Raw genomic sequence first — 25,711 nt, 5'->3', positions numbered from 1 at the left:
CTGCGTGTGCGCGGATTGGCCATGCTATTTCCTATTGATGAGTCAAAACGACTGATTTGCTTGCGTGTACGCAGCGGACGCCAGAGTCATTGGGGCACAGTACTGGGGATACATGTTCCCGTTCTAGCTTGCCATTGTTTCGGCAGACTTCAGATGGCTGGAAGGTGGATTTTCAAGGGAAAGAATACAGGGCAGTACGAGGACGGATTGACATCACACGATATCGAGATTTTCTTATGTCACGAATACTTCACGATGATACCCAACTTGGAGAAGAGAAGCAAGGCTTTGCAGGTCGAGAGCATCATATCAGCTAGAATTCTAAAACTGCATAATGAAATACGAGCTGACACCATACCAAGATGGAGGTTGAGCTGAGACTGATTCTTATGCGGTTTCGCTACCGATATGGCGTGTTCGTCTGCTCATTAGGCCTCTTGGCCCCCACATCAGACATGTGTGACCCTGTGGTGTCCATCTGCGAGTGAGATGACACAATGCATGCTTGCAAGAGCTCGTGAGGTCTTGCAACAACTCATACTTTGGATATCGTCAACATGTTCTAGGCGCCCCATCACTGCTTCCAGGCCCGAGCCGAATCAAGTATAGTTTCGACGATGGTCCCGCTGTTAAGCCGCAGGAGCAAGTGTAGGCGTAGAGTCGGCCGGGGCGGTCACGGTCTTCTCCTCAATGGCGGCTGCCGGCTCCTTCTCACTAGACTTATTGTCCTGGTTGCGGTCAGTGACTGGCTGCGCTTGCTCCGTGGTGCCAGTCTCGCCACTTTGGGCAGGTCTGTTCTCCTTTCCCTTCAAGTTGCGGCGTCCTTTTCTCCAGGACCAATTGTGACGCCCGAACTTCTTCTTGGGCTTGCCAGACTTCCCACCCTTGTCTTCCGGCTCACCAGCAGTGGTTGAGGCAGTGGGTTTTCCGGCGTCTTGCTTCTTCTTTGAGTCGTGGAGGACCGTTTCCTTCACAATCACGGCATCTGCCGGAGTGATTTCGCTGGATGTACTGGTAACAGCGACACTGGATGCAGCTTTGGGCTCTAGAGAAACGCGATCCTGGCCCGAGCTGGCTTTACTTCCAGTAGTGGGACTTCTCGGGCCGGTAACGGTATCGGACTTGACAGGTCGGTTGACATTACCGTGACTAGCACGGCGCTGATTCTTGTTATGACGGTCTCGCTTTGCAGCAGCGATAGCGGCTCGTGGGGATAGCTCATCCGGGCCGTTGAGATAGGCAAGGGCGCGAGCAGTGGTGTCTTTACCCTGTCGTCAGGTCAGTGGCTTGTCTTTGGGGGAGAGGTGCACTTACAATACCACTGGCAGCGAGGAGGTGAGCCATCTCAGAGACCATCTCAGTCAGTTTGATGATGTCTTTGCGATCCTTGACAACTGGCTCTGAAGTATTCTTGGCAGAGTGTGCCATCTTAATGAACTCCAGAGCTTGCTTGTCGTCTTTGCGCGAGAATCTGTGGGTAGGAGAGCCTGTTTCGCTAGTGATGATAGACACGCTATCTTTGGACATGGGGCTGACGTTCCCATTGCCATTGCCGGTAACGACTTCGGGTTGCTTGGTGCCAACTTTGCGTGTGTCGCTAGCCTTCGCGTCGACGTTGTTGTCGTCACCACCTCCTTGATTACCAGGTCTGACCTTGACTGTGACGTCGGCGCCATCCGAAGTCGTGACGAGAGAAAGGTCGGGTTTAGTATCATTGGGACGATTCACAGGCAAGGTGCGGGAAGTGCTGCGTTCCGCCATTGTGCCTAGACCAAGATGTCAGTCAGGCACCCGGCTCTGAAGTGAGTACAGGCCAGGAGTGGTACTTGTTCTATAAAACGTCAAAAGCCAACGCCTGAAGTTGTCGAGAATCTGTGGTAGAGGTTGTCAGAAGCAGGGGAAGTCAAGTCGACGTTGGCAGTGTGAGACTTATGAATCAAAGGTCAGGAAAAGACGATGGTCCGATGGATGCCAGGGAGAGGTGGCTATTTAGGAAGAGAAAAAACTACTTCGGCAGAGGTGCAGGCAGCCAAAGTGACTTGATTGCACCTGCCAGTTTGATCCTTGGCACTAGTAGAGGTAGAGGAAGGAGCACACGAGGGTGAGTCCTGGGTGAGATGTTTGTGAGTTCAAAGTGGCGTGGCCATATGAGCGTAATGTTTGGTTCCATAGCCGAATCAAACGATATGCTGCAAGGGCACTGCCAATTCCACAAAGAGATCTTGCTGCTGAGAAGTCATGGTGATGCTGATGTAGAAGAAAGATGTAGGGGCAAGGAACCACTGGCGTGTCCTCCGTAGATGTCCGCCAAGACTAGCTAGGACGCCCCACGAGGCAACTTCGACTTTTGCCCGGCCCATGCTCATACGACGAACACGCTCTTTGCTTTCAACCAAACTCTGAATGAAAAGTACGTCAAGTACTAATCGGCTCACGGGCTGCCGTGGCCATGTATGAATGTCTGCAAACCCCCCCGCGGCGCCTGGTTCGCAGCTGGTCACCCCGAATGCCAGGACATCAACTCCCCAGACCAGAATCGCCGTACGCACAGGTACAATCCGCACTTCCAGCGCTCACCGCGACCTGTGGACCTCGTACTCCATTGCTGACCTCGAAACATGCCCCTTCCGCACTGCTTCGTTGGTCCACTTCTACCGCACCTGGCCAGCTTCCCTCGCCATCTGCTAGAGCCTCATCTGCTTGCCTCCTTGTAAACAGCCGCCCAGCCAACTCGACCTGATCGTAATCGCACTCTACGGCGACATTACGGCCTGTGATATCGACATCGGGCTTCACTCGTTTGCTGACCAGAGCCTCAAATCCCCAATGCTCGTTTTCCGTCCCCTGCTCTCGTAGCGTGAGTGCCGCGTCATCGAATCGTATGCTGAATGGATTGCCGCCACTCGAAATGGAGAAACCGTCGTCACTCTCTGCGCCTTGCGTAACGTTGTTCTGCGTGATCGTCCACACCATCTCAATCTGACTGGCATTGACGCCTCCCTGCACCAGCGTCGGCCCCGGTGCGCAGTTCCATGCCGCGGACACATTTGAGCACGCTGTACTGACATTCATCAAGTTCGTTGTGATATCAAACGTGCCGGCAGGGAACACTGGCTGCACATCTCCACCTCCCTCCCCAGCAACACCATTGCCGTTGCCAGCAGCGTCCCCATCGTCAGCAGCATTATTCCCGTCGCCGTCACCAGTTCCGCGATTCCGGCTCAAACCTACCCCGAGACCTACGGCCAGCAGCACCAGGGCCAGCACCACCACGGTCAGCAGAGCCGCCCACAACTTCCAGGTCATGCCCCTCAGGCCACACCACTGCCTGCGCTTCGTGCCTTCCGCCCAGTACACTCCTCGGCTTTTGCGCTGTTCCCGGAGCGCGCTGAACCTCTCGCCATTGGGTCCCGTGACGCTACCAAACGATACCACGCTGCCATTAGGCGAGCGCGGCTGTCCGTCGGCACCAATGACAGGAGTGGCTGCCGGGTCCGGGGCAGGGAAGTAGCTGAAGTAGCGTTGTAGTGATGAGGTGCTGTGGTTGAATGGAGGAAGCGGTGGTAGTTGTGGTGGTGTGGAGATAGGTCGTGCTCCAGACCCGGGGGCCAGTAGAGCGGGCGGCAGTGGTGGGATCGGTGGCAGATCGTTCCGTCTGGAAAGCGTAGTGGTCGCGAGCGTAGGCGGCGATAGAGAACCGGCTGCGCACGCAACGGCCGCAGCTGCCCCGGCAGGGTACCCCGCCTCAAGACTATCCGAGGTTTGCGTCTCGCGGTCGGCGGTTCGGGGCCGGGAAGAGCTGCGCCAAGGGATCGGTGGTGGGTAGAATGGCGGGGAAGAATTGTAGACTTCGTCTTCATCGATGACTTCGAGTTCGGTCGTTGGGTAAGGGTGCGAATAGCGGCTGGAGGACGAAGAATTGAGACGGCGGTTAGGTTGGGTATACAATGGCTGAGGTGGCATTGATGGTAGGGCGGACGGTCCAGTGCCGTCCATAGAGCTGTTGGACGAGCCCGAGCCTGCCGAGCTGGGTGGGCTGGGTGGGCTCTGCTCTGGTGGGGTGGTCGTGCTCGCACTGAATCGCGAGCGGTACTGCTCCTGTTGAGGGGAGAAGAAGGCCTGCCATTGCGATGGCGTTGGTGGGCTTTCGAGTGGTGAGAATGGTCGGTCAGCGCGCGGTGGTAGAGGCGGGGGACTGTCGACGGTCGTGGCGCTAAAGTGGGAGCGCGATGGCACCGAGAAGCGTGGTGTTTCGGGCGATGAACCGTCGTCGATAGTAGGCGCGAACAATGACTGGGACGGTGGCGAGTCCGACTGGCTGCTGGTGTTTCTACTGAACCGTGACTGGTTGGGCTCCTGTGGCGGCAGCAAGCCTGGCGCATCTGAAGCGCTGTCTGTGCTGAAGCGTGGTCCGGACGCATCTGGGGGCGGGTGCCAGGGTACGGCAAAAGAGCTGATGCGGGTGTGCTCAGGACTGACAATGGTGCTCTGGCTGAAGCGCGACTTTGATGGCTCTGGAGGAGATAGAGCGCTCTCGCCAACCACCGGACTAGGCGGCGATGCAGCAGCAGGTGATGCAAACCCAAAGTGGAATGACTCCTGTCCTGCTCGCGAGGCGACGAGGCCTGATCTGTCTGGACGGACGGCATTACTGCTGGCTGTGTAGGGTCTTTGCAACTTCTCTGGTTCCACGAAAGGGTCCTCGTCATCTGGGGGGATAAGTCTAATGCTGGCTCCTCGGGCACGAGAACTGCCCGGGTCCATTGATTCGCGCTTGCGGACGGGCAGTGAGGAGGTGCCAGACCCTGCTGATTAGAGACATATCATCACCGGTATGACGAAGGACAGAAAGATGAACGACTGGAATTTGATGGCCCGCCATCGCCCTCGCACAGAAGAGAAAAGGGAATGCCGGACTGACTCGACGCCCAAAGGGGAGAGACATAGCACGAGTATCGGGAGGCAAGCTGAGTGCGGTTGCAACCACGGGCCATGGACACGGCGCGCACAACAGCCGGCGACGAGCTGGAGCATTTCATGTTGCAGCCCAGCGAGTTGTTCGAGTGGTGAGGCTGTCTCGGCTGTAGGAAGAAAACAAGCATTGCCCATGAATTCTAGTCCCGTTTGAAGCTTGAAACCCTGGGGCACACTTGGCGCGATTAGGGGATGCCGGTACCCTGAAAAGCACCATTTGGGGTATCGGTGCATGGGTCGGCCCCAGACTGGGAAAGCCCGCTTCCCGATTAGCGACGGGCTCGCTGAGCTGAAGGAGTTTGGGATTCAGGTGAAATTGAGTGCCGTCTCTCCGTTACACGAGCTCCAATATCAGATGGCAGAACCCCTTGAGACGTTCTCCTCCCACCAAGACTCCGGGACAGCACGATGGACGCACCTCGAATACACATGGAGAGCACGAGCTTCGCTTTCGGAGTTCGGGGCTGCATTCGATATCGACAGGTTTCTTCCAGTCGCTGGCGAAGGATTGTCAGTCACGTGTAGTCACTGCCTCTTGGCGCTCCTCGACAATCTATTGCTTCTCGGGTACCAGAGTCAGACATGAGTGCTTCATATTCGATATAATATCATTTTAGACCTGCCTAGAAGCCTACACCACCACACTAGACCCCTTCAAATCCTTTCTCCACTCCGCTACCCGTCCTCTGCTGCCTCTCCTCCTCCCGTCTCTGGTTCTCTTTCTGCTCCTCCATCATCCGCCTCAGCTCCTGGCAGAACTTACTGTTCGCCCTGATGCGATCGCCAAATCGGATGAAGACGAATGGGATCACGGCCACTCCCAATGCCAAGAATGCTAGTAGGCTGCATGCCCAGTTGATCCCCAAGACCATGAACATTCTGCGGCCCGCAATGGGTAGTACGGCTCCCCCAATACTCCGACACGTGCTCGCCATGCCCTGTGCGCTCGCCGCAAACGTCAGGTAAGCATCGCTGAGATAGTTCAGCAGCGCCATAAAGATCAGCAAAAACGCCATTCAAACGGTATTCCGCTCAACGTGGGCACAATCCAGTGCACGCTGCTCCTCGCGCTCCACCCCAGCCAGAAGATCGCCACCACGTAGAGCGGCCCTCCCAAGCAGGCCAGCGGCAGGCGCCGATACTCCTCCTGCTTGGCCCATTGAGCGCCTTCTGCCTGTTTCCGTGCCAGATACTTGTCCCACCACATGAAGACGGGCAATCCTGCCATGCTGCCCACAAAGATTGCCAGGAACGTCAAGCCCGCGAGACCGGCGCTAAAGCCATAGACGCTGCTGGGGCCGAAGAAGATGAGTGGATAGCTCTGGAAGTACAGGTAGAAGATGCTGTAGGTCAGCATGGCGTACAAACACACGCAGCTGACGATGGCCTCCTGGAACAGCATGCGGAACGGCCGTGTCATGACCACCGTCATGACATACTTCCAGCTCTTCTTCTGCAGGTCTGTAATGGCGATGATATTCTCATTGCCTGTCTCCTCGCGCAGCTTTTTCGCCTTGCGCGATAGTAGCACCGGTAGGTAGGATTCTGGCATTACCAACAAGAATGGCAGCGTCGTCAAGGCGAAGAAAGTGCCAACACCAAAAACCCAGCGCCAGGAGACATTTTCGCCAATGAATCCCGAAATGCCCGGGGCGAGAACGGGCCCAAGCGTGGTTGCGACCATGAAGTACGCCATGGCAAGACCGCGAGCGGAGGGATCGGCGAAGATGTCGGCGTACAGTCCACCTACAATGGCGATGGGCGCAGAAGCGAAGATGCCGGACATCAGCCGAAATATCAGGAGCGCAGGCCAATTGGGCGCAACAGCACACGCCATGGTGAAGATGGTGAAGAATAGGAAGGCCATCAACATGACCGGTTTACGGCCATAGTTCTCGGAAAGGGGTCCGCAAAGGAGAGGACCTATGACATATCTGCTACCGGTAAGTATGGACCAGACCGAAAGACCGAAACCCAGCAGAAGGGTGAACGTACCCCATCAGGAAGCACGAGATAGGCAACGCGAACTGGAGGTCGTCGGTGACGCCAAAGTCTTCAACGATGAAGACGACGGCATTGGCCGGTAACGACGAGCCCAACGTGCTATTGATGACGGACATGATGCCACCGATGAAGACCAACATCTTCTTGCGCGCGGGCCAGTTGTTGGGGTGCTCCGGGTCGTTGCTGAGGAAGGAAATGACCTCCTTGGAGCCGCGGCGCTCCGACTGCACGGCTGAGAGCGCTTCATGTTGAGGCTCCCCGTTGTTGCCGGTGAACTGAAGAGTGTCTTGCGAGGTGGGGATCTTCTCCAGCGGCTGCCCGTCGTAGTCGTTGTGGACTGGCGACTGTGGCTCGAAATCGCGCCTTTCGGCTTCGAATTCGCTAGGGCCGCCGATTGACGTTGCTGTATTTAAATCTGGTAAGGTGGGCGAAGCCTGTGGGCGGGCGTCATTGGCGCTCATGGTCGTGGCTATTCATGAGGAGTGTACGTGACCTCGGCTCTCCTACGCCCTGAACGGTCGGTGTAGCACACCTTGAGACACGAAATGAAGTTGATACTAAGAGAGAAAAATCCACGAACCGATGGGGCGGGAATAGCTCGACTAGAGCGTCATGGGTAAAGAACAGCAATCGAGGAACAGGCTAAAGAGAGGCGGAAGCTGTCCGGTGCGGGCCAGACGCAGAGGGCGAGCAGAGCCAATCGTCATGATCAGCAAGCATGGTCGCGTACCCCAAAGGCTCTGAAGCAACCGCTTAAGAAGAGAAAACGTTGGGTGACAAGTTGGTGGGAAAGGCGCGAAGCTGTTCGGAAATCGGCACGGTTTCCTCATGTCCTCGGCTCTCCAACACTGGGGAACGGGGGGAAACCCCTTAGACCCCCTCACGGGCTGGCAGAAGACGCGGATATCAAATCCGATAGATGTCAGTGGAGGTGTGATAGTCATACATTATCAATTTCAAAAATATGGTCGCGCAGGACGTGGTCATTGGACTATGCGAACCTGGACTTTCTCTGACTAGAGGGTCCCGAGCCATGCGCATATTTGCCGCGTACCATCAATTTTCAGGGAAGCCTTGACATTGCATGACACCCGTATCTCCCAGATCCTTCACCCATGGAACACGATACTTAATCCAGAACTCTGCATCAGGCTTAAGCTTTTCCAAAGTGCCTTCGCCATCCAAAGTGCCCGCGAATATGATATGGTGGTCAGGCCAACCTGCGCCCGCCGTTTTCCAGCAGACAGTGGCGCAATTGGCGCAGAACGAGTAGGTCAGAGGGATGCCGGTCTCGTGCGTCACCGTGTAGGTCTTGTACTGGGGTGACGATTCCGACGAGGTGCTAAAGTTCGCATCTGGCACCAGAGCTGTCATAGCCGCATTGCTCCCGGTAATCTTGCGGCATGTCAAGCAGTGGCAGTATGCCTACGGTGGCAACCGTTGTCAGTCACGGTATGAGTACGTTGTAGACTCATATACCTTGTAGCTGGGATCGCCCTCGAACGAATATCTGAGGGCGCCGCAGAAGCAGCTTCCGGAAGGCATGATATCGTGCGGTGCTCGAATCGACAGTCAGGGTTTGAAGGCACGAGTGAGGATGAAAGACCGATCGAGGAACAGGCGATGCTGCCTTTATGTGAAGCTGAAGGTCTGAATTCGCCAACACGACTGCTGCGCTGACTGTGGACTGGTCACGGGCGTGATCTCGTATTTGGAGTGAGTTCATTAGCCGGTAGGCGGTCGAGCTGAACATGATACGAGCGCCTCCTATTGATGCCCGAACTCAAGGCCGTTCTGGAACCAACTCTGGCCCAAGAAACCGACTATAGGACTCGAATCATCGAGCTTGAAATTTCAGACACTACGCTTGCCAACATGCGACACCCTTGTAGCTCAATCTAATCACTTGCACCATTCAAAGCCAGAAACCTCGAAGGCTTGGCGCCGTTGTTGCTTGCGAAGTGGGTCGGGAGAAGTTACGGACATGGTAGCTGCTAGATCTCCTGGGATAGATGGCTGGAAAGAGAGCAGACTCTGGCTCGGGAGGAAGCGGGATATGAGTGCTCGATGCTTCGTGGAACTGAGCAGACATCGCAATCGTCGTCGTCGACATCCTGGACTGAGGATCGCCTTGGTAGATGCTACCGTGCGCTGTTCTGTCATGCCCGACGAGTGGGATGTTGACACTCGACATTTCGCGGATTTTTTCGAGATCTCCAGACGGGCCAAAAGCTTTGAGTGTGGAAAATTTACTAGAGCTCCTCCTCGAGACGCTGCTCCCGCTGCCGGAATAGTCGAGTCCCATCTCCTCCGGCATGGCTTCTTGGTTTATCCTGCATCGGAGCCAAACTGCTCCCCGACTGACGTTGAAGATGACCACGATCGCCATCGCATAGCCCACGATGTGGGCGATTAGCTGAGCAATCCCATTGTTGGGATCGAGCCAGAGATATATGTAAATTCCTTCCGTGGCCCTGGTGATGTATGGAATGGGCAAATAGAGGCCCATAATCAGCAGAAGTATGCCGAGGTGTGTCCATGGCTGCGGTCTGGTCTCGATCATTGCAACCTCGAAGAGAGCGAAAGCCGAGTTGATGCCGTGAATGGACAAGGCACTCCATCGATCGAAATCATGCTGAAACCAGGGCCCTACGTACATCGAGGACCAGTAGATGGAGCTGACCAGGAAAGGCAATGTGGTGATGCATGTGTAATATATGCTGTGCAGTGCTTGAAGGGGCCTCGGCCATTTGTCGAGCCACGGTATGCCCTGCCGTGCGCCCACGAAAGTATGTAGGGCGGCGAAGAAGAAATAGAAGGACTGGCTCCAATAGCTTATGTATGTAAAATAGCTGAAAGATTGTCGAATGCCTTCTGCTCCAACCTGGAAAGAAATGGGTTTGATATTGACATCCTGAAGGTGAAATGTCACCTTGTGACTAGCGAAATACGCGTAGGAATAACTGATCGAGGCGACGACGTAGATGGAAATGGTCAAACGAATGGCTGCTAGAGCGTCTTGTGGCAATAACCATGAGGAAATGAACGGTCTTGAGTTGAAGCCTGAAAGAGGCACACCGAGAGCTTCGTAAATGTTGGCCATTTTGTCTTCGGTCAATCGCTAGTACGGGTTGGTGCCCAAGGTAGACCTATTGGGACATGTTGAGCGCTTAGATAGAGGGACCGAGGTCCGGCACACGTAGCAGCTCGATATATCTGCCGCTAGAACGAGTGGACTGCTGATCTATGTCGTGACCGGCAACGAAGTGGTTGCTCTAAGCAGAGCTGTGTTGTGACTGCAGTTTGACAAACTAGAGCGAACCGATGTACTTATTGAGTCGGTTGAACAGCACTTCTCCAACGAAGCCTCGACTGGTCGAATGCCACATGTTCTCCATTATCGACAGCCAGCCACAAGGCGTTGATTGCCTTCCTACTGGCATCTTTGCACTTAACACAGGGGCGCCTGCCAATGGCTGATGAACCGGAAATCAAGTCACGACATCCTGGGAAGCATGCATTTCCCTTCACGCTTTGGCCTAAGATAGGAGGTGGGATCAGACATGCATGATTGGCGAACTCCCACGTTCTCATCACGCACAAACCTGGAGATTTGAGAGGCGCTTTCGTGAACTCTTTTTCAGGCCAATGGACAAGCACAGAATTTCAGCCTCGTGCCAGACCCCTGCAACGTTCTCGCTTCTGGTCTCTATCCTGGGGAAGTGGCTGCTTAGTTCCGAGAAGTCGTGCACCGTGTAGAAAGAGATCCAGCGATCGCATGATCTAGAGTGGCCAAGTATTCGACGCACATTTAGGGTGAAGTTTATCTACCAGGGCTTGCGAAGCTGGTATTCAGAAGCTTGGGGTTGAATGCAATTACGACCCGTGTTATCCGCACGAGGTCCGAGGTGACACTGCCGTTTCTGTCAACGTTGAGAGGCGTGCATGTGTTGCGGAGGACCGAGAATCAGGAGCCATGCAGACTCCGTAGTACATTGAAGAGTCTGGAAGAAAGCGTACTTGGTACGTGTGGAGCTCTGTGAGCACGGAGGCTTTTCGGAGGTTCTTGCTATGGCGACGCGCAGACACCTGCACGTCAGAAACGCGTCTCGCCCGTCAAATGTGATGATGAGTAGTCGTGACTGAGCAGATTCATCGAGCTGCTCACCAGTTGGTTGTGGTGAAGGGCTAGGTTCCGAGTCCATGGATCAGCTCGAGGTGCAGGCTGCACTGGCAAACGTGCTGGCATACCCTTGCAGCTCCACTTGTTGAAGGTGCTCATTCTGAGCACACCCACATTCGAGCAGTCTATGCAAAGTCGCTGCTCGTCTCTCTTGCTAAAGGTTCCTTCGTACAATCTGACGCGAAAACTAATATCTTTTGTCAAAATTCGTCATCTTCACTGTTCCAAACTTCATGCGACTGCATGGGTGCGGTGCATGAGCAGGACTTCATCAAGGTGTGGATGCTGTGTCGTCCGCAAAGTGCAGATGTTGCCCGGAAGGCCACGACGATGTTTCGGATGGTTATGCGAGACAATTCGAGGTACGGTCAATGGTGGACGGCTTCTGGCAATTGCTCAGAATACCAACCGCTTGCCGAGGCCTTTCTGCTTGCTGACGCATTTTCATAGGAGAGTCTATCACCTAGACAGTCAAGAATCCCGTGCATGGACAAAGTAGAATCAAGTGCTTCCACCAACAGGTACAACCGACGTGAGTCAATGCACATGGATGGAAGAGGACAAAGACGAGGCAATTCGTCCATACTGTGGACTACTTGTCTTTAGAGAGCACCGCAAGCCCGCTTTCTAGCTCAGCGATCAGAGAAGAGCTCAAGGCATCTTCCTTGAAGCTGACACGCTGTGTCCACCACTCGAGCCATGAAGAGGCTCGCGCCCCTTCTGCAGCCCTTAGGAGGCCGACACTTACGTCAATCAGATCAGGCCGTTCGTCACAGTGCCAGAATGCGGTCGCACCACACACACCACAGAATTCTCGGAAGTTGCCCTTGGAGCTGTTGTACTGTGTAAGAGTACCCAATCCAAAGTGGAAGTCAGTGCCATCAGGAGCCATCAGGTTCGCCTTAGGCACAAAAGCCCAGGTCTGGACAGGCACGCCAGCAGCGAGACGGCAGCTGCGGCAAGCACAGGTGCCAGCCAAGTACTTGGTCCCATTGGCCCTCAGCCACCATTTGACATCGTCTTTGTTCGTCGCATGGCCAGACCTCGACGGGACCACTAGATCGGGCCATGGCGCAGACATGGAGCGAGACTGATCGGTGGGCCGACCGATGCAATACTGCACGCCCCCACAGTGACAGCGTGCACGCAATTGATCAGAGCAGGATTGCTGGCCAGCGGCGATGTCCTTGGAAATGTGCTCAACTCGGGTAAGGTAGTCTGAATGTGGGATCGCTGCAGCATCTGGTCCCTGCAGGAAGAATTCGGCAGGCCTGCCGCTGGCATTGGTGAGGCATATCCCTAACCCGCCGTCTACCGTGTCGTCAATGAATTCATGGCCACTCACTGAGAGCCCAATACTATTGCCGCCGTCGGAGAGTTGATCGATCACTCCAGTACACAGATCCCACTTATTGTCCTTGGTCACATGGATAAGCATGTGGCTTCCACAGGTAGGACAAAAATATCGATTGACTTTCTCGGAAGAGTCATATCTGCGCAGTCTGTCGACGAAGCTGGGCCTCTGCTCGAGAGGGAGCACCGATAGGAACAAAATCCCGGTGGAATATCTGCATGGATTACAATGACAGACAGATTTTGGGTGATCAACGGGAACTGCTAAGCGTACCACCTCCTGGACTTGTCCGCACAAACACCTCGCAACCACATCAACCGACATGACGATAACCAATGGGCCTGACGCACAGGAAGCGCACGAATGGTCCAACGGGAAGGCTCCTCGAACCCTCTTGAACGTGCAATGGGAAGAGTCAGGTCCCGCCACAGGTTTAGGTGGGTCGGTCAACGTCCCAGTCGGTTGGCGTGCTTCGTCTCGCGAAAACGCACAAGTCGCTCGGTCGCGCCCCACGCGAGAATACTGCGAGTGGATGACGGTCGTGAACTCACGATGAATGGGGCGGAGGGCGTGGGAGCGAAGGTGAGTATTTTACGCGTCGTTGGCTTCACATGCATTAGGCAGCTACTGCCCGCCTTGGCAGCCGAGACAGTGCAGTATAAGAAACTTGCTCACTTCGGTTTTTGGTCTCCCTCTCTTCTCCATTATCCCGGCAACAAGCAATAACATCGTCACGCCAGCACATTCAGCCTTTTTGACTATTCGCAAACAAGCCACCAAATACTCTCACACATCCTCGCAATGGGTAAGGCGCCCGTCTGGCTGTGAGAGTTCCTCCCGTTGCTAACCTCGATCCCCTCAGGTCCCTGCAACTGCTCCTGCGGCTCTTCCTGCGCCTGCCCCAGCGGCAAGTGCAACTGCAAATAAATGCACCAAGCCGCTGGCCTCATGGCGTCACACTCGCTCCTTCGTCTGGTTTTCTTCTACGCTATGATATGGTCATCATGGGTAGCCCATGGCTTCGACGCCTAAATGAGCACAGCATTCACATGACGGGATTGGGGTACAAGTACGAAAACGGAGGGTTGAAATTCGACTCGAGCACACATGACCCGAGTGATCGCTCAGATCACATGGCCGCCGTTCAAGCTTAGCTGAGAATACATATTCATTCCCTAAGGATGCTCGTGCCCATTTGTCTTTGTGCTCCTGACTATTAAGCACCATGTCTACCGCCAGTGAGGCCGAGAAGCCTGGACCTGGAATGCAAGTAGGGCAACTGATCGAGACCTCTCATCTCAGTTACCCTCATGGCGGGGTACTGGTTTCAATTCGGGCCGTGCCCCTCACCACCAGGCCCAACGTGACGTTCTAGGCCACTTTGGGTCGTGCCAAGGAGGCTGACCTCTGCCGAGCCCTGCCTAGCTCTGCCTTGTATGCTGCCTCAAAGTCTGGGTCATCAAACATTATGCTTGGAGTGGGCAACTGAATAAGACAACAGCACCGAAACACACATTGTCGGACTGTCGGCGACAAGTTCGCTCGATGCTTGCCTCGAGAGGTCAATCACCACGGTCACGACCCCTTTTTCACCGGAAACACGCGTTCACTCAGCCTGAATTCCCTGTGTAACAACAGCATTTCGCCTAAAATCTATCTCGAGTGTGATAGTTGTTCATCTTCCTCTGGTTTGTTGCTACGGACCGGAAGGGACCGATGCAGCTGGCACGCACTACACCGACAGCCTGGCATCAGTAAAACTGCGAATGCCATAAGCCATGACCATGCAGAGCTCCAAACCAGATTTTTACTCCCGGATTCGCGGCTCCTTTTATGGCCTCGCCGTCACTGACGCCCTTGGGGCACCAGTTGAATTTCAGGCCCGTGGCACCTTTCCCAAAGTCACCAGCATGTTACCCAACCCGAATTTCAACCTTCCCCCGGGCCACTTCACAGATGACACATCCATGGCACTTTGCCTGCTTGCATCTCTATCCATCTACACTCCCACTATGCACGCTCTCGATCAGGCGAGGAAGTATATTACTTGGTGGAGGGAGGGCCGGATGAGCAGCACCGGGTATTGCTTTGATATAGGGACGAGTACCCGGGAGGTGTTGGAGGTCTGGGAGGCCAAGATCCGCTCTGCAAAGGAAGAAAATGATCGCCTGATTGCCAACGAGAAAGCCATGGATCGGGATAGTCATGCGGATGTAATCCTATCAGAAGAGGAAGAGCTATGGGCTGGGCTCGAATCGGATGACGACGACGATGACAGCGACTGGGATCCCGCAACGTGGGAGTTCGACGTTGCTCACGAAATGAAGATTACACTAGCCGAGAAGTTCTCTGGCGAATCGAGATGTGGGAATGGTGCTCTCATGCGTACACTGCCTGTGGCATTATTATATCTAGGCAACGCCCAGGACGCAGACGAGTCGACCGCTACAAGCATTGCGATTGAGAGCTGTGCTGTCACGCATCCTCACCGTAGATGCATGAGCTGCTGTGCTCTGTACGTCAAGCTGATTGGGCAGACATTGGATGGATATGCGAAGCGACAACTATGTGGCTATGTCCATGCAGTGCTGGTCTCTCAGCGAGAAGTGATGAAGAACTCACCTTACGGCGTGGACGAGCCGCTCCATGAGCGATTCGAGGTATACAAGACACTTGGAGATTGGGAGGCCAAGCCAGTGGCGGAGATTAGCAGCTCGGGCTATGTGTTAGACAGCCTCGAAGCAGCACTCTGGGCGTTCTTCACCACCTCAAGCTTCAGGGAGGGCGCAATCAAAGTGGTCAACCTAGGAGACGACGCGGACACCGTCGGCGCCATCTATGGCGGGCTTGCTGGTGCATATTATGGCTTCGAGGAGATACCGAAGGACTGGCTAGATAAGATGAAGAGCACGGACCTACTCGAAACAGCTGTCGACACCATCATGCATTTCAGATGGCAGCCTCCTTCTGAATCACCAGATCGAATGGACATCGAAACAAACGATGTGGAAAAGCTGATGGGCATGTTGCCAGGAATCATGAAAGCCATGCACCTCGAAGGTTGACGCTCGGTCAAGTTTCTTCCTAACTCGATGAGAGTCCGGTGAACAGAATAGGGCGGAACAAAGACAAGCTGACACTGAGCTCTGGAGATCATACCGAACCCCCTGGGCCGACAAGGAGTGGAAAGTGAGTACTCGGAGGCTTCCACCATCTCAGCCACTTGTTGTTACCTCACCTCGACCTCGCCTTCCAGCATCTGTGGGGCGAGTACCCCAACTATGAATGCACTCGTTTTCCTGCGACCACCTGTCTTCTGCGCAACACTATTCCATCAAGCTGTCTCATCTGTGCCGGCACTACGCAATGTCATACCGCGTTGGTTCTTGTTGTTGCCATAGTCACAGCAGTGATGGAAAGTCGTGCGCGACACCGGCTGCGCAACTTACGTGACCAGACCATCGGCGACTTCACTATCGAGTGCCGTGGCCGAAAGTGGCGCGTCGACAATACGATCCTGAACGCGGAGACCGACTGGCTCGAAGCAATTCTTCACTCCCGCAGCAGTCGTAAGTCGACGATGTTACTATCAGCCAGCCTCTTCTCACCTTGCTAATGACTTCTAGGCAGAAGTTCCAGGTGTTGCGGACCTATCCCTGTGGGATCCTGATGCACTCGATCAACTCCTTGTTTTCCTATACACAGGCGATTACGATAAGCTTGCGCTGGTCGAGAGCCCTCCGACCTCGGTAGTGCAACAGGCCCTCGTGCCGATCAACAGCACCAAGGCCGACGACTGGGATTGTGTTAGCGATGGGCCGGCGACCACCATCCCCGATTGTGCTTCGATGGAAACCATAACGAGAGTGCTTACCTCCTTGATTCTGGTGTACACGTACACGGGGGCCCTCGCACTCGAGGATCTGACCAACATCGTCGCCGACAAATTCTTCGCCCTCGCGCACTATCTGTGGAAGTCCCAACTATCTGACGTGCTCGCCACCCTGTTCGATAATGTTGACAGCGACGACAGGGAACTGCGTCTGAAAGTCCTTGAGCGATGCCTGGCAAACTATGCTCTAGTCAGAGCAGACGCCGATGCGATCCGGGTTCTTGAGGAGCACGAATTTGCAGCCTGGAACTTGGGTCACAAGCTACACCGCACGAGCGGCTTGCTCAAAGCTTTGGATGCAGAGTGCCGTGCACAAAAACAAGAGATCACGAAATTGCGAGCTAAGACTCCCTCGCTAGAGTCCCGGTCCCCACCGACCGAAGGCTCGGCCGCAACCACAAGCCAGCTGGAGAAGCGCATGGCAGACCTAGAGCGCCAGCTGTCCAAGGCAAGAACCAAATCCAAGGGGCATCTCACTCAGATACAGTCGCTCGAGGCCCGAGCAGCGAATACACAAGACCCGAAGAACACAAATCGCAAGCTCAACGAGCGTGTTGCAAACCTAGAGCGCCAGCTGTCTGACCAAAGCAAGAAGGCTTCAGCGCGCGAAAATGAGGTGCGCTCCTCCCAAAACGCGCTGCAGAAGCGTTGCAAAGAGATCGAGAGACTCAAGATCGATGTCAAGGACCTGATCCACGAGTGAAACGACCTGCCGTGGAAATGCACCGAGTGTCGTCGTCCGATGGAGCTCTCCGGCGTGGATCAAAGCAAGCGTGCTGCTGGGGGTCGGCTGAAGTTCACTTGCAAGTGTGGAGTGTATTACACTTCAGATCGTGCATGAGAGAGGGATCTCGTCAGTTGACTTGGAAGTACACAGAGCTAGTCAATGCGAGGCGAGGGCAATCGAGTGTTGATTGATGTGAAAGAGAGGGGCCGTCCTGGGCCGAGCTTCATCAAGAGGTGGTGCAACCCTCGTGCCTATGTGCATCGGTCTATGATGGCCTGTGTGAAACGACGAAGAGCGGCGTCGCGAGTCAAAAACCATGCTTGCTACAAAGTACGAGATGCAGGTAGTGCCGAGGCTGTCTCTGAGAGTTTGCAGATAAGGGGCTATCAAAAGACGTTCTTCCTTTAGCTCTCAAGCAAGACTAGACATAGGCAGCACATGGAATGAGCACGGTAGACCGCACGCCACGGGCCCAGCCTTTCTATCAATGCTAGCTCAATCCCATGCTGAGATCATCACCCGCGACCGAGAAACCCCTGCCCGAATCCCGCCATGTGTCCACATGGTCATCTTCCGGTCCATCTCTCGAGCGCGTGCTGTCCTTCGTGAGGGCCGTGTTCTTGCTACTTGAGGACTTGCTTTCCGACCTGTTGCGACTGAACCATCCGCTGCGGCGCTTTGCGGCGGCTTTGGCGTCGGGTGACGTTGGATCGCCGCTCGTCGGCGTCTCCAAAGCGGTCGTTGTAGAGACGGTGGTTTTGCCGCTGTCCTGCCCACTCGTGGGTGAGCTTAGTGAAAGGGTTCCTTTGGCGAGGCCTTCGGCGTACTGCCGGGCCCGGTGAATGCGGCTCTCCTCGCTCTCGTCCTCGCTCTGTGCGATGTCCTTTTTGGGCGTGGGACTTGGTGTTACTTCTACAAGTTCCGCGTCGCGATACCACTTCCTTCTTCTTGTATACCTCCCCCAACCGTCCTCGAACCTGCCATCCTCCCATTTATTATCGTAGTATATCCACCCACCTCCGTCTCCATCGCCGCCGTCTTGAGACGCACCTGTTGCGCCTGTTCGGCTTCCCGTGCTGGCATTTCTAGCGTGCGCTTTTGCGTTTCCACGCTCGATGCGCCAGTCGTTACTTTCTACCCAACGCCACTTGGAGGAGCCATTATCAACATCAGGTAATTCAAATTCGTCCTTGGAAGGGGCTGGATTCAGGTGCTCATCGGTCCAAGGACCGCGCTCATAGGCGAAAAGAGAGGTAGTCCAACCAAGACCAATCCACCGGCGCTGGTTCTCATAAAGAATGAAGGTGAATCGGACCCCGGAAGACGCAGCCTTCCGAGTCGTGGAGGCGATAGCGGAGGCCGTGTGGTGTTGTGATGTGTTTGTGTTGTTCGAGGCGGAGGCCTGCCCGGGATTGGGGAAAGAGAGGCCTGTGATAAGGGAGGAAAGTCGACGCAGGAAGAGTGAGCGCCACAAAAGCACGCGGGTAACGCGAGCAGGCCGAGAGTGCCACGTCAAAATGGTGGTTCCAGTAAAGAGAATAACGCGGCGAGATGTGAGAATGTAGAAAGGAGGAAGGGTGAGACCGATCCAGAGCGGCGAGACGAGGAGAATACGGATAAATAGAGTAGTGAGGGCGGGCCGGGTGGTAGCGGAAGTCGGGGTCCTTTGAGTCGATAGGAAGTCGGTCATGGTGAGGAAGGGGTCAAGTAGAATGTTGCAGCGAGTGGTAAACTGAGATAGAGTATCCACTATCTCGTCAAGAGATTTGTGCTGCATGCTAGTAGAGGCTTCGATGGATTTAGAATGCTTTTCGCCGGTGGTGGAGGTAGAAGAGAGCGGGGAGTATCGTCGCGAATACATCCCGAGAATGAGAAAGGTAACGAATATCAGTGGCCCAGTATACCGCAGTACGTAGCCGCCATAAATTGTGACGGCCCAGAATGCAGCAACTAGCAGATACGACTCCCATGGATCATCCGTGGTCCATGAGATCAAGCCAACAAACTTGTTCAGTGGTAGCAGGAACGGATGCGAATGTGCTAACGCCCGCGTGATCTGTGGTGGCGTCGCGACAAGTAGCGGTGACTTCTTGTGTACTATCACTGTCGATCGCTGCTTCGATGTCGCGGAATAGCCACCACTTGTGGTGGGCGAGAAGGCAGCGGTGGTTGGAGGGTTCGGGTCATAGGTCGGCTGCGGAGGGCCCGGCCCATCGTTCGCGCTGTAGGTATTCGACTTGGACATTGAAGAGATCCAAGGTGTATCTGCCTCGTTGTTAGCAATATGCCGGTATTGGACTCATGTCCTTGTGTAGTGTAGTGTGGTGCAAGGCGCATTTACTGACCAAATACAGACATGCAGGGTATTTCGTCATCAGCAGGGCTGACGTGGGCGGGCTTTGGTGATGGACTCTCGTCTCAAGCAGCCAGAGTGTGCAGTGATCCTCGGAGAGATTGCTCGATTGCTGGTGTCCATCTCAGAGCTCAGATTTCGTACGAAGGCAGTCGTCATGCTTGGGCCACCTGGACAGCCATCGCAGGCATGTGAATCAGCCCACATCCGCAGTCCCTCGCAGTCGCCTACGAGTGGAGCCCGGGAGCCGAACCGCGGCCGTCGGCTAGCCTTCCTTTCTGGAGAGCAGCTTCAAGATTTTGGGAGCGGCCAAGATCGCGATAGATTCGTTTTCGCATCACCTTCTCTCGACCCTCACTCTCCTTTATCTTCAGCTGCTGCCGGTCGAGTCGCGATGGCGCATCGCATCATCACGCAAATAGTCCTCACCGGAGGACGAGTCTTTGGCAAGGCCTTCGCCGAAGCATATAAGCAGGCACAGGCCTCATCCCAATACGCCAAATCAGCGGCGCAGAACGGATCGACCGCAACCTATTCATCCTCGGGTCTGACACTTGATGAGGCCTGCAAGATCCTAAATGTGAAGCCTCCGATGGGCGGCAAGACCGACATGCCAGTTGTGATGGACCGATTCAAAAAGTTATTCGACCAAAACGAACCGAAGAAGGGCGGCAGCTTCTATCTGCAAAGCAAGATATTACGAGCCCGTGAACGAATAGAGGCTGAAGTCAGAGATGCGGAACGAAAAGCGGCATTTGAGAAGGAAATTCGTGAAGGTTGGAAGCCCAAGATGTACAGAGATTGATCTGTGCTAAACGACTCTCAAGGACGATGACACCCATCCCGACTCCATTTATTCTCGACTACCACCGATATTCACGCGAATCTCCTCTTTACACGGCATAGCGTGGCGTTCTATAGGGAAGAAGTGTACAACAAGACGGACATTTTGCATCTGAGCCGTGGAAGCGATTCGGTCACAAAGACCTCTATTCGGGGGTGATAGATACGAAAGCCTCGTCAGACGACGGAAGATGTATAAGAGACAGTGAGCGTTCTATGCTATGTTCAGCGAGCATTTAGCGGACAAGGTAAGGCACCATGGGTAAGGTACATAGCCGAGTCTGGAAGGTGTATGCTGCGGCGTGATATCCACGTCACGTGATCCACTCCAATTCAAAAATTCGAACGCAAGCATCACTGGCGTGCGATGGTTCCTGCATCTGCATCGAGATTACTCCTGAGTAAGCCATGCATCATTCTTCTGTCTGTGTGGCCGTTTAGCTCAAGTATACCATGCATGGAATCATGATTCATGACGCACTCGTGCAGCCAGTATGATCGCGTCATCTCACCGTATCCACTAGACTTTTCACAAAGCAGCACCTTGACACCACGACTGAGACCACCAACTGTCTAGACTCTCTTAACCACGACTTCGGTTCCGCGCTATCTTCACAAGTGCCGTTCTTTTACCAGCACTAATGGATAAATCTTCCAATGCCAGTGCGGGAACGGTGGGGTTCGGCCTTTGTCAAGCAGTATCGCTGCCGAACCTTCCCGTGGTCGCCATTCTCGCGAGATCTCACCTTTTATCTGTAATAAGATTGTGGCTCATGCCTAGGTCTACAAGGATGCCTATACTGCCGTGACATACCATCATTTGGTCCTCCCTTCCTTCATCTCCTTCCTCTCATCCTTTCGCAATTCTTGGTAAAAGGCGCCCGAGTTTTCTTCGTTGTTGATTCTATGGCTGCCACCCGAAAACTCTCGGAGGCGCTGCCTCCGCTCATCTTCGGTACCGCCACTTTCAATTACCAATTCAATGTCGATCCATATGCTCTGGGTCCGACTGCCATTGTTCAACGGGCTCTAGCTCACGGCGTGCGAGCTTTCGATACTTCACCTTACTACGGCCCTGCTGAGAGTATACTTGGCGACGCGTTTGCCACACCAGTCGTCCAACAAAATTACCCTCGCAACCACTATCATATTTTAACCAAAGTCGGCCGAGTAGGCAGCGATGTCTTTGACTACTCTCCTAGCTGGGTTCGGCACAGTGTGCAGCGTAGTTGCAAGCGATTAAGGACAGACTACCTAGATGTGGTCTATTGCCACGATGTTGAGTTCGTCTCGCCCGAAGAGGTGTTGGTGGCCATCACAGAACTGAGAAGGTTGAGGGACGTTAATGGGATAGTCAAATATGTCGGCATCTGTGGCTACCCTGTCAATGTACTCTGCGACCTGGCCGAAATGATCCTGCGAGAGACGGGCGAACCACTGGATATTGTCCAGTCTTACGCAAATTTTACTATACAGAACACACGTCTACTTTCTGAAGGACTGCAACGCCTAGTCAAGGCTGGTGTTGATGTCGTCCCGAATGCTAGCCCGCTAGGCATGGGCCTCTTGCGGCGTCAGGGGCCCCCAATCGGGGCGATGGGAAACTGGCACCCAGCGCCCAACGAACTACGCCAAGCTTGTCTCGATGCCAGTAAATGGGTCGAGACTCAAGGCGAGAAATTGGAGGTCATTGCCGTTCGCTTTGCCCTAGAGAACTGGCTGCGCGAAGGAATCCAAGTAGGCGTCTGCGGCCCACCGATTGCGCCGGACCCCTCGGCGTATGGCAGCTCCGATATTTCCGGATCGAAGCTCGGTGTGTCCGTCATGGGCGTCAGCAAAATCGAAGAACTCGATGAAACTATGCGCGTGTGGCATAGTGTGCTTGATGGGCTCGCAGACGACTATGACGCTGAACCAGGGACCATCACTCCTTCCGATGCTGTGACCGACCACGAATGGAGTATCCAGCGTCGGCAGCGGATTCGCGTTCTTGCTCGTAACATCAGGGAGATGATCGGCTCTTGGGCCGACTTTGCTTGGCCGTCGCCTGACCCAGGATTCATCAACAGAGGCAACCCACCACCACTGGTATCTGGTGCCAAGTCAGACGCTCACGACCCGGTCCTTACGCCTCCTTCAGAAGACGACGTTGCGGCGAACTTCTCGAAGAAGCCAGATCCAGCTCTGGTGGAAGCATACTTGCGCCAGCATACCGGTGCAAATTGACGGATGCTAGACGAGCTGACAATGCTATTAGCACTACCTGCTTGATTTCATCATACTTGGAACACACCGTCGGACCACTTCCGGCTGGGGCGCTTTCACTCAATGCAGGCCGTGTAGAGAATTACTCAGCGAGACCTCCGAGCGCCACGAAACCACCCAAAGCTCTCAAGACGACCATCATGCGCACCAAATTCCCTTCTTGCTTATGTACCGTGGCTTCATCTCACCGACCCTCGCTTGTAATATATCTCTAGACCGCCAGCACGATATGTCTGGAAATGCAGCTGACGACCTTGACGGCATGCATTACGAAGCTTTGCGCCTTTGCGTCCAAGCTCACAAGGAAAGCGAGGCGGACTAAGCGCTGAAAAGCCCTGATAGCCGATGGGGAAGGAACGGCATTCAGCCCTTTGTCCAATCGTGGATCCTTGACATTGGATCCTACTCGCGGGATATACGATCAGTTGCAAGAGGGCCGCTGCAGCGTAGTTTTTGCATGCTGCGGAGCTGTCTTGGGGCCATCTTGAAAGGGCTCCGAGGTTTCAGTCTCCGAATCTGGGTAGTATTCGCTGCAAATCAAGCGAGCCCTTGCACTGAGTATGGGGAGAAATGGCACATTCCGAGATCAGGTGTGGCTTGACGCGTGAAGCTTTTTCGCCTACGCTCACGAAGGGAGATAACACATTATTCCTTCTCACAGCACTAAGTGTTCAGAGGGCCAATGAGGCTGCAAAATTGGGAATGCAGTGCTGACAGAAGTCCAACGTCCTGCTGCAAGGAAGGGTTATTAGGGGGTGAATGTATTCGCGATGTCCTGGTGCGGTCAGAACGGTCAGCATAGATAACCACGCTAGCTCTTGGTACATGTCCTCCTTTCAGTCGACAGAGACACTTGGGACAGACAGTCCGAATGCTCAGCGAAAGGTCCGGTAGACGTTTGGGAGCAGAAACGAGGCTGAGCCTCCCTGACTACGGAAATCCTCCGCCTCGCAACCAATCGCTCATCTGGCCCCCAGACTTAGTCAGCCCTTGCACAAGCTCAATATCTCCTGAAGCAGCGATCGCGCTGATCAATGGACGCAGGACCTCAGCTTGATCCGGCACACGTAGCTACAGGGTAAATACGTGCCGGCGAAGACGCGCAAGTGATGATGCCATGGTGCCGGTAGACTTATAGACCTGATGTCCCCACTGACACCCTGATGACCATCCTGGTTCCGCACCTAATCGGTTTGGCTGCTCTGTCTGCTCTCACTCAATATGGCATCGAGACCTCAACGTAAAGACTACACAACCCAGACCTCGTTCGACTTCAAACGACCAAACAACAGTCTCGTCACATTCAGCTTTGACTTCGACCCAGCCCGCCCCTACGCTACGCGGCTCACCCTTCCTCCGGGATCAAAATGGTCGCCTGAGCCACACTGGCATGAGCGCTATACTGAGTACATCTGTTGCGTCTCGGGCCGGCTATTGATCCGCCTCGATGGAGTTGACAAGGTCGTCACACCAGCGGACGGTCCACAAACCGTCAACAAGTACGTGGTGCACGAATTTATGCGGGCTGATGCTTTTGGCTACGCCAACGCCAACGCCGAGGGAGAGGACGAGGATGTCATGGTGGACGAGTGGACGGATCCGGCCGATGGAGTGAAGCACGTCTTCTTTCGCAACCTACTAGGGGTTTTGCAGGATCAAGAGTACTTTGGGAAATGGTTTGGACCGCAGGCGTTGTTGGTGTGCAGCCGATACGACAACTACAATGTCTTATGGGGCGGATGGGGGAGATGGGCTGTCACTCATGGTATGTTTGCCCTGGTCGAAGCGGTGGCGGTAGTTGTAGGCCTGAAGCCGTGGTATGCTGAGTACACTCCAGAGAGATTGAGGGCAGCAGCCGAGGGGGCGCAGAAGAAGAGCGTTTGAAGAGCTGGCCCTGATGCCAGATGATGCGCAACCAGATGGGCCTTGGCGCGTTATAATGAGGTGAAATGGGTCTCACTCGTGCCTCACTCTGGAGGTGCAAATGCCACGTTAGCAACTTTCGCAACTTCACTTTCGAGCTCAATGACTCACGCACTTCTTCCGTGTCCTGACACCTCTTCTCATGGCCGGCCAAACCACGCTGCGCTACACGGCGGTTGGCTACCATCCTCCTGGGAAGCGCACTGGGTCTACGGGAGTCCACCAACTTCGTGAGTGGTGTCCTCACCCGCTAATGTTCGCGCGCCGCTGATTTCACTTCAGAGCCGCGATACTACAACATGTCCGGTCTATCGCTCGCCACGCTGACGGGCCTCGCCACCAACCACCCAGATTCTGACTTCATCATCGAGTGCGAAGGAGTCCGCTTCAACGTCCACCGCCTCATAGTCAAGGCTGGCTCCGACTTCTTCAGAGCTTTGTGTACCAACGACTGTCAAGTAAGTACAGCACTTCGCAAGCGATCATGAGCCGATCTAATTGCGACATAGGAGAACAAGGCTAGCCACTGCAACCTTCCCGAAGATGATCCAGAGACCATTGGGAGAGTAATCCAGTTCCTCTACACAGGCAGCTATCCAGTCGACACGAAACCCATCACGATGCCACAGGACAATGATGGGCAAGGTTCGGTCGCAAGCTCCCCTCTCTCCGAATACAAAACTGGCAGTGAGCAAACCTTGGACGAACCATCAGATCCAGATGGATACACGTGGATGTGGCTTGGCTACAAGATCTCCCAAAGTAAGAAGCATGTTCTGGTCCATCAAGCGGCAGACAAACTGGGAATTCCAACCTTGAAACAGTTCAGCCTCGCATTGTTGCAGGTAGACTGTGTGGACCTGATGGTCGATCACGGAGATTTTGCCAACCTCTTGGAGCTGGTCTATAACACAACACCCACGAATGATGACGGACTTCGCTTCTTCTTTACCGAGCGTACGCTCAACAGTGCGTGGTTCCCAAGCCATGAACGACTGGCTCGACTGGTTGAACAGCATGAGGGCATGGCATACCGAGTTTGGCGGAAGACTCGCGCTGACGACGCCCGTCGAAGACAGGATCGTCGCCTACGATGTCGCATTCAAAAGCAGAATCGTGGCCGAGCATAAGGCTTCTCTCAGATTGGACGAGCTATCAAACTTCGGCATGCACTATTGTTCAGCAAACAATGC

The 25,711-nt window shown here is 54.5% G+C and overlaps 14 protein-coding genes across 14 annotated transcripts; 6 read left to right on the top strand and 8 right to left on the bottom strand.

Moving 5' to 3' along the window:
- Positions 1–629: 629 nt before the first annotated feature.
- On the bottom strand, positions 630–1,761 carry HMPREF1541_01125 (uncharacterized protein; the record flags this gene model as incomplete). The annotated part of the gene is made up of 2 exons (XM_008713426.1): positions 630–1,268; positions 1,315–1,761. 2 exons carry the CDS (start codon positions 1,759–1,761, stop codon positions 630–632), a joined length of 1,086 nt encoding a protein of 361 aa, XP_008711648.1.
- Positions 1,762–2,517: 756 nt separating this feature from the next.
- Positions 2,518–4,764, bottom strand: HMPREF1541_01124 (uncharacterized protein; the record flags this gene model as incomplete). Its single annotated transcript, XM_008713425.1, has 1 exon — positions 2,518–4,764. One exon carries the CDS (start codon positions 4,762–4,764, stop codon positions 2,518–2,520), a length of 2,247 nt encoding a protein of 748 aa, XP_008711647.1.
- An 854-nt stretch (positions 4,765–5,618) lies between these two features.
- On the bottom strand, positions 5,619–5,969 carry HMPREF1541_01123 (uncharacterized protein; the record flags this gene model as incomplete). The annotated part of the gene is made up of 1 exon (XM_008713424.1): positions 5,619–5,969. The coding sequence occupies one exon, from the start codon at positions 5,967–5,969 to the stop codon at positions 5,619–5,621; it is 351 nt and encodes a 116-aa protein (XP_008711646.1).
- Positions 5,970–5,974: 5 nt separating this feature from the next.
- HMPREF1541_01122 (uncharacterized protein) lies at positions 5,975–7,439 on the bottom strand (the record flags this gene model as incomplete). Its single annotated transcript, XM_008713423.1, has 2 exons — positions 5,975–6,908; positions 6,970–7,439. The coding sequence occupies 2 exons, from the start codon at positions 7,437–7,439 to the stop codon at positions 5,975–5,977; spliced, it is 1,404 nt and encodes a 467-aa protein (XP_008711645.1).
- Positions 7,440–8,034: 595 nt separating this feature from the next.
- HMPREF1541_01121 (uncharacterized protein) lies at positions 8,035–8,523 on the bottom strand (the record flags this gene model as incomplete). The annotated part of the gene is made up of 2 exons (XM_008713422.1): positions 8,035–8,403; positions 8,458–8,523. 2 exons carry the CDS (start codon positions 8,521–8,523, stop codon positions 8,035–8,037), a joined length of 435 nt encoding a protein of 144 aa, XP_008711644.1.
- A 370-nt stretch (positions 8,524–8,893) lies between these two features.
- Positions 8,894–10,081, bottom strand: HMPREF1541_01120 (uncharacterized protein; the record flags this gene model as incomplete). Its single annotated transcript, XM_008713421.1, has 1 exon — positions 8,894–10,081. One exon carries the CDS (start codon positions 10,079–10,081, stop codon positions 8,894–8,896), a length of 1,188 nt encoding a protein of 395 aa, XP_008711643.1.
- A 1,672-nt stretch (positions 10,082–11,753) lies between these two features.
- Positions 11,754–12,599, bottom strand: HMPREF1541_01119 (uncharacterized protein; the record flags this gene model as incomplete). Its single annotated transcript, XM_008713420.1, has 1 exon — positions 11,754–12,599. One exon carries the CDS (start codon positions 12,597–12,599, stop codon positions 11,754–11,756), a length of 846 nt encoding a protein of 281 aa, XP_008711642.1.
- Positions 12,600–14,293: 1,694 nt separating this feature from the next.
- HMPREF1541_01118 (uncharacterized protein) lies at positions 14,294–15,580 on the top strand (the record flags this gene model as incomplete). The annotated part of the gene is made up of 1 exon (XM_008713419.1): positions 14,294–15,580. The coding sequence occupies one exon, from the start codon at positions 14,294–14,296 to the stop codon at positions 15,578–15,580; it is 1,287 nt and encodes a 428-aa protein (XP_008711641.1).
- Positions 15,581–15,927: 347 nt separating this feature from the next.
- On the top strand, positions 15,928–17,110 carry HMPREF1541_01117 (uncharacterized protein; the record flags this gene model as incomplete). Its single annotated transcript, XM_008713418.1, has 2 exons — positions 15,928–16,084; positions 16,146–17,110. The coding sequence occupies 2 exons, from the start codon at positions 15,928–15,930 to the stop codon at positions 17,108–17,110; spliced, it is 1,122 nt and encodes a 373-aa protein (XP_008711640.1).
- A 514-nt stretch (positions 17,111–17,624) lies between these two features.
- Positions 17,625–19,379, bottom strand: HMPREF1541_01116 (uncharacterized protein; the record flags this gene model as incomplete). The annotated part of the gene is made up of 1 exon (XM_008713417.1): positions 17,625–19,379. One exon carries the CDS (start codon positions 19,377–19,379, stop codon positions 17,625–17,627), a length of 1,755 nt encoding a protein of 584 aa, XP_008711639.1.
- A 502-nt stretch (positions 19,380–19,881) lies between these two features.
- HMPREF1541_01115 (mitochondrial import inner membrane translocase subunit tim16) lies at positions 19,882–20,292 on the top strand (the record flags this gene model as incomplete). Its single annotated transcript, XM_008713416.1, has 1 exon — positions 19,882–20,292. The coding sequence occupies one exon, from the start codon at positions 19,882–19,884 to the stop codon at positions 20,290–20,292; it is 411 nt and encodes a 136-aa protein (XP_008711638.1).
- Positions 20,293–21,236: 944 nt separating this feature from the next.
- HMPREF1541_01114 (uncharacterized protein) lies at positions 21,237–22,556 on the top strand (the record flags this gene model as incomplete). Its single annotated transcript, XM_008713415.1, has 1 exon — positions 21,237–22,556. The coding sequence occupies one exon, from the start codon at positions 21,237–21,239 to the stop codon at positions 22,554–22,556; it is 1,320 nt and encodes a 439-aa protein (XP_008711637.1).
- A 1,260-nt stretch (positions 22,557–23,816) lies between these two features.
- Positions 23,817–24,479, top strand: HMPREF1541_01113 (uncharacterized protein; the record flags this gene model as incomplete). Its single annotated transcript, XM_008713414.1, has 1 exon — positions 23,817–24,479. One exon carries the CDS (start codon positions 23,817–23,819, stop codon positions 24,477–24,479), a length of 663 nt encoding a protein of 220 aa, XP_008711636.1.
- A 338-nt stretch (positions 24,480–24,817) lies between these two features.
- HMPREF1541_01112 (uncharacterized protein) lies at positions 24,818–25,648 on the top strand (the record flags this gene model as incomplete). The annotated part of the gene is made up of 2 exons (XM_008713413.1): positions 24,818–24,976; positions 25,028–25,648. The coding sequence occupies 2 exons, from the start codon at positions 24,818–24,820 to the stop codon at positions 25,646–25,648; spliced, it is 780 nt and encodes a 259-aa protein (XP_008711635.1).
- Between the last annotated feature and the right edge of the window lie 63 nt (positions 25,649–25,711).

This window comes from Cyphellophora europaea, assembly GCF_000365145.1.
Source record: "Cyphellophora europaea CBS 101466 unplaced genomic scaffold supercont1.1, whole genome shotgun sequence".
In the NCBI taxonomy this organism is placed as follows: domain Eukaryota; kingdom Fungi; phylum Ascomycota; class Eurotiomycetes; order Chaetothyriales; family Cyphellophoraceae; genus Cyphellophora; species Cyphellophora europaea.
The sequence above is the reverse complement of the archived record's forward strand: the minus strand, read 5'-3'. Positions and strand labels throughout refer to the sequence as shown.